Source organism: Neovison vison, chromosome X (genome assembly GCF_020171115.1).
Source record: "Neovison vison isolate M4711 chromosome X, ASM_NN_V1, whole genome shotgun sequence".
Lineage (NCBI taxonomy): Eukaryota > Metazoa > Chordata > Mammalia > Carnivora > Mustelidae > Neogale > Neogale vison.
In genome coordinates this window covers 116,820,818-116,839,216 of record NC_058105.1, presented here as the reverse complement: position 1 = coordinate 116,839,216, position 18,399 = coordinate 116,820,818, and the positions used below count along the sequence as shown (strand labels likewise).

The window sequence follows — 18,399 nt, the reverse complement described above, 5'->3', positions numbered from 1 at the left end:
AGTTCCGGGGACCCTTTCACGTGCTGATGGCTGACCCATCCTTTTAAGTAATTTGTAGTGGAATCGACCAAGTGCTCACCCTCATTTCTCCGCAAATGACTTTGAAAAGCACTGCTGTTGCTTCTCCTACATTCAGATCTTCAAAACCGAGCCAGATCCCCTATTATGCTATTAGTTAAAATGAGATCATGGAAAGAAGAGTTTAAACTATAGATAAATGAAAGAGGCAGAGGAAATCAGAGCGAACTGATGACATGTGCATGTCTATGTGTGAGAAATTGGACCTGGTAAAATCATTCTGAGTCATGGCTGGCCTGATGGTCATTTAGTCTCATTAATCCTATTAACCCTAAGTGGGGCACTGAAAGTCAATTTCTACATTTCCTAAGCAGTGTCCAAAATCCAAACGCCAGAACTTACATACTCTTTAATTTAGTTAATGTAATGAAAGTGCCTATTTTCTTTTTTTCCCAACAGAATTTGTTGGACACTCCCCCCCCCCCACATTCCAAAATGACCAAAGGGACCCTTCACGTAAGCCAAAAAGGAGATGCCATTATTTGTAATGCATTCTGGTTGGACTTACAAAACTGCACTCATGAAATGTTGATCTTTTTCAGGGAGGTCTTATGCCTCTTATTCTTCTTCATCCCCATACCTGCTACTGTTTTTAATCTTTTGTTTACTCAGTATGACTTAGAAACTCAGTAACTTAAAGAGAGCTCTTATGCTGTAGGCAAAGCTATGGTCTATTATCAAATGAGAAGCTCTTGAGTTTCAAGGTCTGCCTCCATCTTTCATTTTATACCTAATGTGGGCTAGGCAGCAGGCATCATTCTAGGGTAAAAAGATGATTAAGACACAACCTCTGGGGCACCTGGGTGGCTCAGTGGGTTAAAGCCTCTGCCTTCGGCTCAGGTCATGATCCCAGGGTCCTGGGATTGAGCCCCATATCAGGCTCTCCACTCTGTGGGGAGCCTGCTTCTCCCTCTCCCTCTGCCTGCCTCTCTGCCTACTTGTGATCTCTGTCTGTCAAATAAATAAATAAAATCTTTAAAAAAAAAAAAAAAAGACACAACCTCTGCCTTCACTAAGTGTACAAACTAGTAGAAGGAAGTAAGCATTCTAACCAAAAAGTCCCACGAAGTTTCGCATACAGGTGGCACCACTGGATGGTATATAGGATAAGGTAGGCCAAGGAGCACACATAATACATTTTGGCAGTGGAGATGGGTACTGCATCCTACACCCCAAGTGTCCGGTGTGGATACTCACTCAAAGGCTAAGTAGGTTACCAGAGTAACTGACAGAAAAATTGATGAAAGCCCACAACCAATATAGGTGATAAATGTCAGAGCCATCATCTGAGAAGGTGGCAAGGATGTCCGAGATAGATCCTGCAAAATAAAACACTGCTTTCAAGACCAAATATTTTCAATACATTAAAGAGCCATGGCTTACATTTATTATTATAAACCAATAATAACCAGTAATAATAATAATATTATTATTAGAGTGTTCGAAGTGCCCATCCATAGTTTAGTCAACAAACCTACAAGGTAGACCCAATTATTATCATCACATAAAAATAAGTGAAATAGTGAAACCGAGGCCCAGAGAGGGTCAATAATTTGCCCAAGGGCACCCAAGTATGAAATGGAGGAGCCAGGCCCCGAATTCTGGTCTGGTGGACTCCACAGCCCATGTATGTGAGAGGTACAGGCGGTTTTATTCCACTTTCCCAGCGCAGCCACCCGACCAGCCTCCTTGGCCAGCTGTCAGCGTTGGGAAGAGAATCCGTCCAGTCAGTGAAGCAGCTGCATTATGATGCACTGGGAAAGCACTGGGCTAGGAGCCTAAAGACCTGAATTTGGCTTCAGACTCTTATACTTCTTAGTTCTATTACTAGGACACTGGCCATCCAAAGTCTTAATTCCAGCTTCCTGTAACAGTAACAACACCCCATTCCACCTGTCTTGTAGGACGGTTGGAGAGATTACATAAGAAAACTGATGACAGAGCATTTTATGGAAAAAGAAATGTTTTTAAAGATTTTGTTTATTTGACAGAGACACAGCAAGCAAGGGAACATAAGCAGGGGGAGAGGGAGAGGGAGAAGCAGGCTTCTTGCCAAACAGGGAGCCGGATGATTCTCCACCCCTGCCCAGGATCCTGGGATCATGACCAGAGCCAAAGGCAGATGCTTAATGACTAAGCCACCCAGGCGCCCTTTATGAAAAATTTAAACTGCGGTGCCTGGGTGGCTCAGTTGGTGAAGCGTCTGCCTTTGGCTCTGGTCATGATCTCAGGGTCTTAGATCCAGTCCTGTGTCGGGCTCCCTGCTGGGCAGGGAGCCTGCTTCTCCCTCTCCTGCCCGCTCTCTCTCTCAAATAAATAAATAAAATCTTAAAAAAAAAAAAAAAGGCGGGTTTAAAGGGCAATGCAAACTAAACAATTTTTCTTACCCATTTTAATCTGAATCCCCTAGGCCCTGTTATTTAAAAGAGGAAAATTTATGTGTAAAAATAGACTGGGGGGAAAAAAAACATTCCACTGTCAAATACTATCTTTCTTTTTCTTTTCTTAAAGATTTTATTTACTTGAGAGAGAGAGAGAGAGCAAGAGAGCACAAGCAGGGGGAGCCACAGAGGGAGAAGCAGGTCCCCGCTGAGCAGGGAGGCTGACACGGGCGGGGCTCGATCCCAGGACCCTGGAATCATGACCTGACCTGAGAGCAGACACTAAACTGACTAAGCCATCCCAGCACCCCAAGTTATTATCTTTCAAGTGCATTTGCTCATTGGAGGAGTAATTTCATTGTTTTCTAAGTTTGCTACAATATCCTATCTGCTGATCAAATTCATCCATCACATTAGACATCATGTCGGGACGCCTGGCTGCCCCGCAGACCCAGAGTCAAAAGCCATGTAGCGTGGGGTCATTACCAGTAGGACGCCAAAGCTTGTTAGGTGGCTGCACGTACAGACGGTCTCGTTCCGCTTCCTGTCTTTCACAGAGCAGCCATCCGACGACCAGCCTCCTCGGCCACCTGGTGGTATTGGGAAGAGTATCTGTCCCGTCAGCGAGGCCATGGTCTCAAGGATTGCCCCTTCTTCCTCTTCTCCACCCCTGCCCACTCGAGACTGAAAAAGGTACAACTGGTACCTACCATTTCTGCCCAAGTCCCAAAATACACATCTCACGGTTAAGTCATCCTGCCGTGGAAAGATAAGTGACAAATAATCAATTCATGGAACTGAAAAAACTGAAAAGCAATTGGAAAAACAGTATGAAATTTTCAAATTGCAGAATCTCATTCTTGATATTGGGAGAATTCTTATTTTCTTCTAGTCCCTAGCAGCAAGTGCCTCCCTCATAGGTCAGCACTCCTTAAACTCAGCCGTTGTGCACAGGAACCACCTTGAGGTCTTGCTGAAATGCACGTTCTGATTCCAGGGGTCAGCGTGGGGCCTCAAAGTGGGCACTTCTCACAAGTGCCCAGCTGATGGCTAAGGTACAGGCTGCAGACCAGACTTTGAGTAGTATGGTCACAGATACTGCTCAATCTGAACGGAAGTGAGAGATGTTTTCCCTTTGGGGGTGAGAAATCAGATCTGTAGCCGCAGATCTCAATGCACTAAACTAGACAGTAGCTGGCTTTTGCGCTGCACCTCCTTGGGAATGAGGTGATCAGTTACTAGGGTTAATAATAACTAATATACTAATATAACTAATAGTTATTATATAGTTATTATTTAGTTATTATAAAACCCAGCAGAGCGACGATCAGTTACTAGGGTTAATAATAACTAATATACTAATATAACTAATAGTTATTATATAGTTATTATTTAGTTATTATAAAACCCAGCAGAGCGACGATCAGTTACTAGGGTTAATAATAACTAATATACTAATATAACTAATAGTTATTATATAGTTATTATTTAGTTATTATAAAACCCAGCAGAGCGACCCTATGATCCTAGCCTCACACGCTGCCTTGACCGAGTGTGAGTGACAGACGTGGTTTGCGCAAGCGCATCTGGTCTAAGGAGAGACCAGACGGGCCTCCCACACCTGGCTTGGGGTGATGTGCTTTAAGGTGACCGTCACGTTTCTTGCCAAGTTCTTGACCGTCAGGTTTGCCACGCTGGACGATATGACGTAGCTGATCAGAGAGAGGTTCTCCAGGGCAGGGTCCTAGCACACCAAAGAATCAACAAGATGGCTTTTAGAGCAGGAAGGGACCCTGAAGAACAGTAAGTTCACACAGTTGATTTTATAATCCAGGTGAGAAATTGAAATTGAGGGTCAAGGAGTAACCCCTGGGAAAGTCCCTTTACTCCTTGGTGGGCCCACGATTGGAAACAGAGCCTGCTCCGCCATACCGTGCTCTAGCTACTGACGGAAATTTCACAGACCGACAGAACAGGACCCTCAGGAACTGTCAAGAGAATCGAACACGAAGCTGCTTAAACTGTGTGTTCTCAAGCAAGTTAAGCTCTCTGCACTTCCTTGCCCTTATCTGCAAGGTTGGCATAGTGGTTGAATACTTCCTCCCTCACAGGGTCGTTGGGAGGATTAAAGTTAACATTTCCGGGGGGCCTGGGTGGCTCAGTGGGTTAAGCCTCTGCCTTCAGCTCAGATCATGATCTCAGGGTCCTGGGATTGAGCCCTGCATGGGCTCTCTGCTCAGCAGGGAGCTTGCTTCCTCCTCTTTCTCTCTGCCTGCCTCTCTGCCTACTTGTAGTCTCTGTCTGTCAAATAAATAAATAAAATCTTAAAAAAAAAAAAAGTTAACATTTCTGAGTGCACAGTAGCAGGCTAACATTAGTTGTCGTTACTTATCCTTAGGTCCTGTTTAAAAACAAACTGGAAGGGCACTTGGGTGATGGCGGGTGGTTAAGCATCTGACTCCTGGTTTCCGGTCAAGTCATGATCTCAGAGTCAGGAGATGGAGCCCTGTGTTGGACTCTGTGCTCAGCGGGGAGTCTGCTGAGAGTTTTTCTCTCCTTCCCCCTCGGCCCCCTCCCCACTGCACGCTCTCTCTCTCTCTCTCTCAAATAAATAAATAACCCTCTGAGATAAATAAATCAAAATAAATTGCCGCTTTCATGGAGAATGAAAAGAAACGAAACTGCCCCCCTCCAAAATAAAACCTAAACCCAAAGCAGTTAGCATTAACCTTACCTGAAACAGGGCAGGTGTTTCAAAGAAGTTAAACTGAACCCTGGAAGCGAGCTCCACATCATTAGCTGGTAAATTACTCATCAGTGATGATGGCAGTGTAATAACACCAATACTGTTCTCAGGAGGCCGGGTTTCCAAAGAAACCTGAAAATCAAGGAAGAGATAATAAAAATGCCTGGGGCTAGTATAATGAATAGATGGAAAACGTAAGGACTAATTAAGGAGGAGGATCCTGTAAAGGCATTTATTTGTGGTAACCTCTGTCAAATCGGTTATCGTCTCTCTGATCGCTATGAAACTGGAGAGGATGTATAATAGAGAGACAAGTCCTCAGAGCAGGAAAGGGAACATTTTAAAGATATACAGAAACCATCGGAAAGTGTAGGATGTTCTGTGTCAATTATAGCTCAACAAAACTGGGGCTGGGGTGGAGGGCACTGCTGAAAACCGGAACTGCAGACACACGAACTGGCCGCCTGTTAGGGCAAAGTCTTTGTAGAACCACATGCACTAAACTTGAAAAGGGAGAACTATACAAATTAAGTGAAAAGGCAAAAAGGGCAAGACTTGGTCTGACTTGGGCATTTCCAGCCCCAATCCCTCTAAGAGGTGGATAGAAAACGCTAGAAGCAGGATTGATACTCAGCTCTGCTACTGACACCAGTGCAGCCCAAATGCTTGTTAAAATACTGAAATGGGTTGGTAAGTCCCTGCTCTCTTGCAACTGCCCAGAACCCTCTACTGGACACTTCTCCCCACCTGAGCCCCCCACCTCCCTGCAAAACTTCCATAATCTAGGTGCCAGAAGGTTAACACTGGGCCCAAGGACCTCTCAGATCCTGCTTCAGCCAAGACCAATGTCCTGTTTCTGATTCTGCGGTGCCGCACTGTTCTAGATGTTAAATATTTTGAGTATCACCCCTGACTATAAGCAGCAATTGCCTCCAGCACGAAGTACATGGAGGTTACAATCATAGACAAGAAAAGGGTTTTTTCACAAAGGATTAGGATGTACCTGAAGATTTGCAGGGTCTTGGGCAGCGAAGGTAGTTGTGTCGAAATTACTAGCATTCACTCTGATTACGGCCAGAGCCAAGGAAGGGGAGGTGAGAGTTACGGTCTTGGTGGAAAAATTCAGCTGTAAGCCAATGTCATCCACTATTCTTAGCAATCTGTAAAGACAAGTGGTTCAAATTCAACACTCCCACTTTGTCTTCCCCGCTGGAAGCAGAATATGCAGTAGCAATGTAACAAAACATTATGAACCTTTCCTTGGCTGTAATTAATCCTGATAAGAAGTATCACTGTCGTTAGAGGGTCCCTTCTCCTGAGCACATCAGTTTGCTAATACTTACCTCTGGGCCAGAGGAGCCAGCAAGGCAGGTGGGGAATGAAGGAGTTTGCTGACATGGTTTATCATTTCTCCTGCGAGGTTAGGCTCCAAGCTACCCAAGGACAGAGCCTTTTCCATCTGGGACACTTGACTCTCAAGATCAGAATCACTGATGCTGCTGGTATAAACCGTTTCTGCGACAAAGAAGCCAAATCATTTTATGAACACGTACTGGAAAAATCACTAATAAAGAAAGACAACAGACTCCACGACTCCTAGGTATTTGCCCCAGGGAAAGAAAAACATGTCTCAAGAGGACTTGCTTGTCAATGTTTATAGAGGCTTTTCATTATACCGCCCCAAGCTGGAAACAACCCAAGTGCCTACTAACTGAAGAATAGACAGGGGCGCCTGGGTGGCTCAGTGGGTTAAAGCCTCTGCCTTCGGCTCAGGTCATGATCCCAGGGTCCTGGGATCGAGCCCCTCATCGGGCTCTCTGCTCAGCAGGGAGCCTGCTTCCTCCTCTCTCTCTGCCTGCCTCTCTGCTACTTGTGATCTCTGAATGTCAAATACATAAATAAAATCTTAAAAAAAAAATGAAAGGATAAACAAACTGTGATCCCTCTGTACAATGGACTATTATTCAGAAATTAAAACTGGTAATTGCAACAATGTAGACAGATCTCCAATTCTCCAATATATTATGTCAACTGAAAGCAGCCAGACCCAAAAGGCTGCATGTTGTATGATTCTGTTCATGAGACATTTTAGAAAAATCAAAAGTATAGGAAAACAAAACAGATCAGTCAGTGGTGGCCAGGGGCTGGGGGTAGTGGATAGGCGTTGACTACAAAGGAACATGAAGGAACTTTGGGGGTGGTGAAAATGTTTCGTATCATGATGGTGGTTGAATGGGTCTGGGTGTTTAATCCAACCTCGTGGAACTATAAAAATTTCATCTCTCCACAGATCTGGATGAATTTTATTGTATGTAAATTATACTTCAAAAAACCCAACTGAGGCACCCAGGTGGCTCAGTCTAAAAAAGCATGCGAGGGGCTGCCTTCAGCTTAGGTCATGATCTCAGGGTCCTGGGATCGAGCCCTGCATCGGGCTCTCTGCTCAGCGGGGAGCCTGCTTCCTCCTCTCTCTCTCTCTGGCTGCCTCTCTGCCTCCTTGTGATCTCTCTCTCTGTCAAATAAATAAATAAAATCTTAAAATAAAAAATTTAAAAATTAAAAAAATAAAAAAGCATGCGAGTCTTGATCTCAGGGTCACGAGTTAAAACCCCACACTGGATGTAGAAATTATGTAAAAATAAAATCTTTAAAAAAATAGAAGAGGGGTGCCTGGGTGGCTCAGTCGGTTAAGCATCTGTCTTCGGCTCAGGTCAGGATTCCCGGGTCCTGGGATTGAGCTCCGCATCAGGCTCCCTGCTCAGTGGGAAGCCTGCTTCTCTCTCTCTCCTATTACCCCTGCTTGTGTTCCCTCCCTCACTGTCTGTCAGATAAATAAATAAAATCTTTAAAAAACAGTAAATAAAGATCAAAATTTTCCTCTTCAGAATGTTGGAAACAGTAACCTCATAACCTTTTGTGGAAGAAACAAACCTGTAAACTAACTCATCTCAATAAAACGGGGTATGTTTGCCTCAGAGCTATTTCTCCACTGTCTTGCTCAAAACAATCAAACTCAGCCATATCTATGTTCTATGAATGTCTGGAGGAAAGCTCTCAAAATCAAGCAGACATCATAAAAAGAACGGGTCAACCTGGTCTTATTACAGGTATCTTGACTAGGCAGGCTAGCTCCTGTGTTTCCGGAAGCCAGATTGTAACAAACAGCAGCAGCCTGGCTCCGTCATACTTACCTGTCTTGTCAGGAGGTGAGGTGGCCGTGATGACGTCCACAGGGGTAGATGCGGTGGGAGAAGAAAGTGAGGATTTCACAGGTGGCAGTGTGTGGGAAAGATCAGTTTGGGGCTTAGGGGAAGAGATAGTTCCAGAACTGGGAGGCGTATCAATGGCAGAGCTCGAAGCTAGGGGAGCTGAAGGCTGGGGAGAAGGAAGGTGAATCACTTGTGTTGGAGAAGGAGGGCTCTGGGTTATAGGAGGATGATTTAGAGGTTCAGGAAAAGAGAAGGCACTGGAGACCTGGGACAGAATGGTGGCCTGAGGAACAACAGGGATGGAATTGCTAGAAGAAAATGGTGAGCCATCTGCATGACCAGCAAGACATTCAACGGGATCCTGCAGGTCACTAAAAGAAAGAATCAGAGAGAGGCACATGAGAGACAGAAGAGTGAGAGGCTGATCTTCTCTAGCAACCATCTGACACCACCAAGGGGACTTGGCTTTGCCAGGGACCTGCCACTCCCAGTCTCTGCCCAGCATACTTTCTGTGCCCTTGCCACTGGCCCCCTGCCCCTGCCCGCGTCCACCACTTCCTCCCTGAGAGAGGAATTAGCCAGGAGGGATGCTGTTTTATGAATTTCCAGTTCGGGATGACTCATTCACCACTGCTCTTGGGCTCTTATCCTTTATTACTTATCACTCAGTTGAAGAGATCTTGTAACAACACTTCTATGTGCTTCTGGGGGAGGGGAGCTCTCACATGCTATTACCAACCTAGCTGATGTTCATGTATTAGGAACCTGTCTTAGGGTTTGGTTTTTTTTTAGATTTTACAAAATGTATTCTCAAAAAAATAGAATCACACGCCCAAGCTGTTCTTAACATACTGGAAAGTCTTCTAAAAACTAGGTGCCTGGGTGGCTTAGTCAGTAAAGGGTCTGTCTTCCGCTCCGCTAATGATCCCAGGGTCCTGGGATCGAGCCCTACATTGAGCTGCCTGCTTCTCCCTCTCTCCCTCGCTGTTCCCCCTGCTTGTGCTTTCTGTCAAATAAATAAATAAAATCTTTTAAAAAGTTTCCTAAAATCTCAAATACCAAAATATCATTTTCCTCGACTATTTGAATCTACATTAATAAAACTGACTTATCATTTTTAGAACAATTGAGTTTACTTTAAAGTGAAAGCATCTCCATTTCAAAACCGTATCTGTCCATAATAAATTCACAAACTCTTAAGTCAACTCAGTATTAACACAGGGTACAAAAGGGTATGGCATAAATTGAAAAACCAGCTCCAAATTTACCAATAACCGTAAAATGTTTTTCAGATTTTTCCCATAGTTTTTGCAAAATACATAATTCTGTCGATTATACTTAACAATCTTCTGTGTATTGACCCATATTAGAAAAATGTGCAAAAATAATAAGTATTGATTTGGATAATGGAATTTTTTATTTCAGCAAGTTCTCATACTGGTCCTAGTGAGTCACAAGTAAGTCTTTCTTTGCCATGAAACCTCTAATTTAGCTCACTCACATGCAGTGTGGTATTAGCTGGGATAGGTAATTCACACTGCCTTTTTTTTTTCTTTGACCTACTGATTTGTTTCAAGAAAATCTTTTTTTTTTTTTTTTAAGATTATTTATTTATTTATTTGACAGACAGAGATCACAAGCAGGCAGAGAGGCAGGCAGAGAGAAAGGAGGAAACAGGCTCTCTGCTCAGCAGAGCAGAGCCCCTGATGCAGGGCTCGATCCCAGGACCCTGAGATCATGACCCGAGTCGAAGGCAGAGGCTTAACCCACTGAGCCACCCAGGCGCCTCTCGTTTCAAGAAAATCTTGAACTGAAGTTAATAATACATAAATTTTTGTGAAGCCGATGAAGAGAGGAATCTGTCTGAATTGATCTTATACCACTATAGTGCAGCGTGAGGCTAACTGGCACATAGTGAGTGGCCAGGAAATGTTCATTGATTAAAAAATGGATTAACGGGGTGCCAGGGTGGCTCAGTCGTTAAGTGTCTGCCATCAGCTCAGGTCATGATCCCAGGGTCCCTGGAATGAGCCTACATCAGGCTCCCTGCTCAGTGGGAAGTCTGCTTCTCCCTCTTCCACTCCCCTTGTGTTCCCTCTCCACTGTCTCTCTCTCTCTCTCTCTCTCTCTCTCTGTCAAATAAATAAATAAATAAATCTTTAAAAAAAAAAAAAAAAAAAACCCCAAGAATTAAGCAGGGGCCATAGGGTCCGCAGCTTATAAATCAGCTATGCATCAGTATTGCTTTAGCTCAGTGGTTCTCAACCTAGGCCATGCATGAGAAAACCCAGATGACTTTTAAAAATATACAGAGATTTCCGTGGCCTACTCCTCAGCGGCTGCTTCAGCTGGTCTTGGTGCCGGGGTGAGGCCCCCAGGCCCATATATTTTCATGACATGCAAGGTTGAGAAGAACTCATATACTCTCCAGATCCACCAGTCCTTGGGGGGGCGGGGAGAGCAACCAGAGGGGGCCACAAACTATTACCTAGGGAAGCCTCTGACGGATCCAGTTTTAGGTGGTGACTTAGGAGCACCCACTAGAACGTGTCCTCAGAGCTTCTCTGGGATGAGAGGCAGGAATACTGTGTTGAGGAACCCGAGGTGGTTCCTACCCCTAACAAGAAACGCTGGCTCGGTCTCGTCTGGCCTGACACCCGCAGGAGGCCTCTCAACACAGCCTGAGGTTAAGGGGGGCGGTATGGATGAGAGGGCGCCAGACAAACACAGAACTGGTGAGTCAAGAAGCCTTGGCTGCGGCTCTGGCTCTCATTAGTCCTCTAGGCGATCCACCCCAGTTCCCTGAGACTCCGTTCTCTCAACCGTATACTGCAGCCACTCACTGGGCCAAGTCACGGCAAAGGTGCTTTGCAGAGTATAAACGACATTTTCTTCTTATGTCTGGGGGTCTGCAGCAACCCGATCCCCCCGGCACAAGCGCTCCCATTCACCGGGCTCTGCCAGGAAGAGGCTAACCTCTCTCTCTGATGCTCTTGGCACTTGGGCTACTCGAAGCCCCTCCCTCCCTGGGGGAGGCGGGCAGAACGGCGGCGGGCAATGCCCACTATGCAATGCCCACTATGCGTTAGGAACCTCAGAGCCCGCAGCCCTGGGGCGGGGCTCCCTTCCCCAGCCCACTCGGGTGGACTCTCCGGGGGGGGGGGGGGCTGCGGGTATCCGTGTTTGCTGCAACGTTCTTCTCCTCCAACGTGCAGCCTCCATACGATAGACTGTGCTTGTCTTAAAGAATTCTTACACGTATACACCCATATCATCACCACCCAGATGAAGAGAGAGCACTTCCAGCACCCAGGAAGGCCACCTTGACATATCAGTAGGTTTTAAAAGGGCCCAAAGTGGCTCAGTCAGTTAAGTGTCTGCCTTACACTCAGGTCGTGATCTTGGGGTCCTCAGCTTGAGCCCCATGACAGGCTCCCCACTCAGAGGGCAGTCTGCTTCTCCCTCTCCCTCTGCCCCTCCCCCTGCTTGTGTGCTTGCTCTCAAATAAATAAAATCTTGTTAAAAAATTAAAAATGCGGCACCTGGGTGGCTCAGTTGGCTACGTGTCTGCCTTCGGCTCAGGGCATGATCTCAGGGTTGTGAGATCAAGCCCTACATCAGGCTCTGTGTTCAACAGGGAGTCTGCTTCTCCCTCTCTGCTCCCCTCCCCCACCCCCATGCTCTCAGTTGCTCTCCAAAAATAAAAAAATCAACCCACCGAGGAATCCTGAAAAAAGTCCACGAACCTGGGCTATACCCCAGACCAATAATAACATGACCATTTCCGAGAGTGGGAAGCAGGCAGGGGCGTTTTAAAAACTCCTCGAATGATTCCAATGAGCATCCAGGGCTGAGAAGCACTGCTCTGTGGGCTCAACCCCACTACGCAAAGTTAGGTCCCTGAACCAGCAGCACTGGCTTCACCTGGGGACTTGTTAGAAATGCAGCATCTCAGGTCTTTCCAAGACCTCCTGGACCAGAATTTTAACAAGATCCTCTGTGACTGACATGCACAGTAACCTCTGACAACTGCTGACCTGGCTCACGTCCTCATTTTCCAGAGGAGGAACCTGAGGCTTATTTCTAGGGATAAAGAAGCAACCGCTGGATACACAGTGACCTGAGGACAGAGCCCTAGCCAGACAATGAGCTTGTGCTCTGCCCCCTTCTCTGTGTCCTGTGGCTTCTTCCTCACAGCAATTTGAATGGACAACCCCCAGCGGTCTGTGGGGCTTCCTCAAAAGAGCTATGATTTCTTCATCTGATCTGGTACTTCTAGAAATTCCATCTCTCGAATGGGCCTCAAACCTCCAGCTTCACGGTGCATTTTAAGCTAAAACTTACATATTCTTTACTTTTTATTATAGGAAGTGCTATAAATCCTAAACTAGAGTCCTTTAGCTATTCCTTGAGTCCAATGTTTTACTATATCCCAGAAATACAGCCCACACCGGGCAGACAGGCTACAGTTAGCCTTTTGTTCCCATATGAAAAGGTTTACATTGAAAAATGTATGTCCTTTTGTTCAAATACAAATTTTACCCAATTGTAAGAACGTACCGAAAACGCTACAAAGAAAAGAAAAAAAGGAATAGTAAACAAAATATCACCCATGATGACAGTACGTAGGCCAGTCACTGAGAACCCCTGTGACTATTTTCATTTATTCACTTCCAAGTTTTTTCTGTGTATATTTATATACACCCGTGATCACGTCACCGATGACTTTGGGGTCATCTGCCTCCCAGCTTCCGTCCATCACAGGGCTGAGTTTAAGGCAGTCCTTGTCAACATTGGTTGCACATTAGAATCACTGAGGGGGCTTTTAAAACCCTTGATACCTGGACTGTGTTCCAGACCAAATAAATCAGAATCGCTGAGGGTAGGAGACTGGAAATCGGGATTTTCAAAAAATTCTTCAATGGAATTAATTTGAGGCTTATAGAAACCCTGCAAAAATAACACAGAGTTCCTTATACCCCTTACTCAGCTTCCCTCGATGTTAACATCTAATGTCTGGAATTGGAACCAAATAGCTATCAATGTTTAACATATTCCAAAGATGGCATCTCAAATCACTGAGAAAAAGACAGACTTTTTAATAAATGGTACAGGACCACTGGCTAGACATTTTGGAAAGGATTAAGTTAAATCCATACTTCTTCCCACACATAAGAATAAATCCTAAGTGTATCTAATATAAAAAAAAAAAAGGGAAAGAAAGAAAGAAACCAAATAAATACTAGAAAAACTCAAGGGTGAATTCCCCTATAACCTGGGCATTGGAAAAGGCTTTCTAACGAAAACTTCAAATCCACAGGCAGCAAAAGAAAAGACTGGCAAATTTAACTACAATTTTTTTTTAAGATTTTATTTATTTATTTGACAGACAGAGATCACAAGTAGGCAGAGAGGCAGGCAGAGAGAAGCTCCGTGCTGAGCAGAGAGCCTGATGCAGGGCTCGATCCCAGGACTCTGGGACCATGACCTGAGCCGAAGGCGGAGGCTTTAACCCACTGAGCCGCCCAGCCACCCCTAACTACAATTTTTTAAAAAGATTTTATTTATTCATTTGAGCACAAGCAGGGGGTGTGGCAGGTAGACAGAGGAAGAGGCAGAAGCAGGCTCCCTGCCAAGCTGGGAGCTTGGGGTGCAGGACTGGATCCCAAGAGCCCAAGATCATGACCTGAATGGAAGGCAGATGCTTTACCAACTAAACCACCAGGCAGGAGCCCCTTAACTACATTTTTAAAAAAAATTTAATTCGCGTGACAAAAACATGAAATCAAAAGATAACTGACAAACTGGGAGAAAATATTTACAATACATACCACAAAGGGTTAATATCCCCACTATATAAAGGACTCTTAAAAACTGATCAGGTGATCAGGGGGTTAATATCCCCACTATATAAAGGACTCTTAAAAACTGATCAGGTGATCAGGGGCGCCTGGGTGGTGCGGTGGGTTATAAACATCCATTCCTGCTTTTGGCTCAGGTCAGGATCTTAGGGTCGTGAAATGGGGTCCTGTGTTGGGCTTTGTGCTCAGTGGGAATGTACCGGATGTTCTCTCTCTGCTCCTCTACGTGCGCTCTCTCTCTATCAAATAAATAAAATGTTAAAAAAAAAAAAAAATCAGGGGTGCCTGAGTGGCTCAGTGGGTTAAAGCCTCCGCCTTTGGCTCAGGTCATGATCCCAAGGGTCCGGGGATCGAGCCCCGCATCACATTCCCCACGCCATGGGAAGACCACTTCTCCCTCTCCCTCTGCCAGCCGCACTGCGTACTTATGTGCACTCTCTATCAAATAAATAAATAAAATCTTAAAAAAAAAATCCAGTAGAAAAAGTGGGAAAGACATGAACGCACAATTAACAGAAAGATACAAAAATGACCCCCAAATACATGAAAAATGTTCAAACAGTCCTCATAAGAGAAGTGCAAATTAAAACACCACTGAGTTGCCCTTTCTCAACTACCACACTGGAAGAATTTAAAAATATGAGGACATTCAGTTGGTGAGGCTGGAAGGTTGGAGGGAGGTGGCCAGAATATTTCTAATACTCCCCAGGAGATTCTGATGTGCAACCAAGATTGCAAACCATTATTTCAAAGTAATGGTCCAAGTGGAAACTTGATACAACAAAAAACTGCATTTCCCCTAGAACTGAAAACCCTTCTTCACAGTCAAAAATTCCAGAATTCCTTAGCCAACATGGCGATTAAATATTATCCTTATTATTATTAACATTATTGCTTTTAGGGAAAAGGTCAGCCTGTTTGCTACATACCACTGCAGTTTTCCTAACTCTTCCGGCGAGGAAGGGCATGGTATCCTGACAGAACAGCAGCACTGTTCTGGAGACAGCAGTAAAAGAAAGAAGAAAATAACATGGTCAAGAACAAGGCAAGGCAGAAGCTCAGATCCATCAAGTATTATGGTTTCTACAGTGGCTGCATTTTATAAAGCCTTGTCTAAAATAGATGATTAAAAAAAAAAAAAAACCCTGGATACTATAATACTGACAATCATACATGTACATAACAGGTGCTTAAAAATATTTATAGCTATTACTCTTCAGCAGCTCCTAAGAATTCTGAAGTAAACACATCCAGCAGCAATGCATCAAACACTCCAGACAGAAGTCCCTCTCAGTAGGGTTTTTTTCCTATCTTATTTTCAAATACAGTATACTGAAACTTTACTGGGGGGGGGGATCACCTTTTAGAGCTCACTAAAAACTGTCCAAGAGTCAAAACGGAAAGCTATCACATACCCAAATTTATTTATTATATTTTCAGTTTTAAGAAGAACACATCAAAGTCATGTGAAAAAGAACACAGCAATAAAGATAGAGACAACTTACCCATCGGATGAATCTTTGCTCTTTTCAAAGCAACCATTACAGCACATATGTTCATTGTTTTATTCATTTTTATTGTGAATGTACAATTCAATGTGCTGTGAAGAGAAATACAGATAATCGGAATGTTACTAAACTGGAAAGCTACCTAAAGATTTGTAAATGCTTTTTCAAACTTGGGAGTGAGGAAAGGAGACACTGATGCTGTGAACTTGGTGACACCCCAATGAGCTTGCAAACACCCACAACTTTGACCATGAGACATTTATAGAGGTTTACGGTTGCAGAGGTTGCAAACCAGAGACCCTGTGACCACACACAACTGTTGATTCATTTTGCCTGCAGGAACCAGGAACTGGCAGGGGTGCAACTTGCTTGCAAAGACAAGCATCTTAACATCTAGATTCTTACCCCTAGCTGGCTACTTATAAATTATCTATCGGTGTGTAAATTTCCATCTTGAGAGCCCTGTCACATATCAGCCTGGATGAACATCGAGGTCTCTTAAATCCAAAACCTCTCTGGCAATTCAGTCTAGATCATCTGATAACTAGCAATTTAAGACATTATCGCTTTTTTTTTCTTTAGTCTTGCTTTACATGAAAAAATGTTAATGTTGCAAATAACCAAAAATGGTAAATGACATGAACTCTCTATATATATATATACACACACATATATATGTATATATATATTTAGTAGATAGGGATTCAATCTACAGCTTTATGAGGAATTACCATTATCTGTACCAATGAACAGCTTGATGAACAGAAACTGTCACTTTCTGGGACCTGTGCTATCACAGAACGCTCAGGATTCAGGTGACGACATTACTGACCCATGTGAGCCATTAGCTTATGCAGCCAGGCCAGCTGATGGACACAATGTAACAGGATCATCTGTGCAACCTCAAATAACTGTCCGGCAATCTCTGATTCACCCCTGCACCTCTTTTTAATTTCTTTTCTTCTCCCGCATTCCCATCTTTCCTCCCTTCTCTCCTTGGTCCAAGCACCATATTAGGTTCCCTCTTCTCTGTCTCGCCTTCACCAGACTGGACCACTGGGAGCCATTTCTTGGTTATACTGGTGGCCCTTGGGGCTAAGGATACTGACAGTTCTTAGCATCACAGCATCAGAGGCAAATGGCCCAATTCCCACCCACCCCTTTGCAATCCACAAAGAAACGGGAAGATGCATGTGACAGAGCGATGAGTGTTTCAGAGGCCAAAAACATATATCCAAAATGTATGATTATGTATGTATTTATTTTTTTAATATTATTTATTTTAGAGGAACACGTTTAAAACCCCTCAATACCTTATTTCTCATGAGTAGCTAAATAATATGGATAAAAGTATTAAAAATGACTGACCTTTGGGCCTCTGCTGTGGCACACACGGTAAAATAAGTCTGGAAAAAAAATGTATATACAGGTTCCTTTGATAGTTGCAAATGTCAGACCAAACTACCCAGCACTTATCACAGCCTCACAGAACTGTAGAATCGCAATAACCCCTAGGGATCATCCAATTCACACTGCTGTCGGATTTCCGCCCAACTGTCAAAGTTACTGGGGCAAACAAGGTTTGCGTGCATCCTGCTACTGTCAAGAACTCACTACCACATAAGGGAGCTCATTCTGGGGCCCTCGTTTTAGGAAACTTTCCCTGTAACATCCACCCATGGTTATTTCCAGCTCTGACTCTGGATCCATCCAGTTCAGATTTCTGGGGCAATGGAATTAGTCTAGTCAATCTTTCTCTGTGATAGATTTGGGGAAGTTTGAATACATTTCTCCTCAGGATCGCAGAACTGCACGCTTTCCCCCAAACAGAAACAGTAATGATAAACAAGGCATAGGATGTTTTCTGATTACCTCACTTAAGGTTTGCAGGATTTTGTTTAGCTCTGATCGTCTGTTAATAAAACGAGAGAAATTGACATGAAGGAGATCACTGGTGACGTTAAATTCAAAACAAGTTAGATTTTTAGCAATTAAATTAAGCCTATGGTATTTACTGTTTCCAGTGTTCACTTTGAAGAAACACTGGGTATACTAAGAGATTCCTATGTGAGAAAAGTAAATTATTTATATGACAAGGGAAACTAACCAGACAGAAGCTGTATCAGTTCTAGCCAACAGCAAGATATAAATTATGGTTGAACGATCTTGTTATTCATTAGGCTCCTGCAACCCCCAGGCAGCTTCTTCTGGCAGAGGGCCCAAGGGAGAGCCAGCCCAAGGCGAAATTTCTGAGAGGGCTCACCACTCACCATGGGGCCCTGCACCCCTGATTGCTTCCTCACTCCCTCTCCACCTGACCCCACCGCCCTCTAGCGCTCTCCAGCCCCCATTCCCCTCCTCACCACTCCTCTTCCAGAATCTCCCTCATTCCTTTCCTCCAATCCCTCTCAAACAACACCTTTATTTCTTCAATGTGGAAGAGTTTCATGAGAGGTTAGGACAAAAGAAACCTACTTAAAGAATTCACTCTAGGAGTGCCTGGGTGGCTCCGTAAGTTAAGCATCTACCTTCAACTAGGGTCATGATTTTCAGGTCCTGGGATGGGCTATGTCAGGCTTCCTGCTCAGGGGGAGCCTGCTTCTCCCTCCTCTGCCC

General features: G+C 44.3%; 1 protein-coding gene across 10 annotated transcripts in view; it reads right to left on the bottom strand.

The window, feature by feature from the left end:
* ADGRG2 (adhesion G protein-coupled receptor G2) overlaps positions 1 to 18,399 on the bottom strand; it is a 135,079-nt gene that overhangs the window by 13,550 nt on the left and 103,130 nt on the right. For 9 of the 10 annotated variants that reach the window (XM_044234411.1, XM_044234414.1, XM_044234407.1 and 6 more), the window contains 12 exons: positions 17,656 to 17,695; positions 17,152 to 17,189; positions 15,781 to 15,875; positions 15,205 to 15,271; positions 8,397 to 8,785; positions 6,549 to 6,720; positions 6,209 to 6,365; positions 5,194 to 5,337; positions 4,081 to 4,203; positions 3,170 to 3,215; positions 2,946 to 3,049; positions 1,276 to 1,397 (listed from right to left, as the gene is read on the bottom strand). In XM_044234411.1, coding sequence (XP_044090346.1) covers positions 1,276 to 1,397; positions 2,946 to 3,049; positions 3,170 to 3,215; positions 4,081 to 4,203; positions 5,194 to 5,337; positions 6,209 to 6,365; positions 6,549 to 6,720; positions 8,397 to 8,785; positions 15,205 to 15,271; positions 15,781 to 15,875; positions 17,152 to 17,189; positions 17,656 to 17,695 — 1,497 coding nt within the window. The remainder of the gene's footprint in view (positions 1 to 1,275; positions 1,398 to 2,945; positions 3,050 to 3,169; positions 3,216 to 4,080; positions 4,204 to 5,193; positions 5,338 to 6,208; positions 6,366 to 6,548; positions 6,721 to 8,396; positions 8,786 to 15,204; positions 15,272 to 15,780; positions 15,876 to 17,151; positions 17,190 to 17,655; positions 17,696 to 18,399) is intronic. The other variant, XM_044234416.1, reaches the window with a different exon arrangement.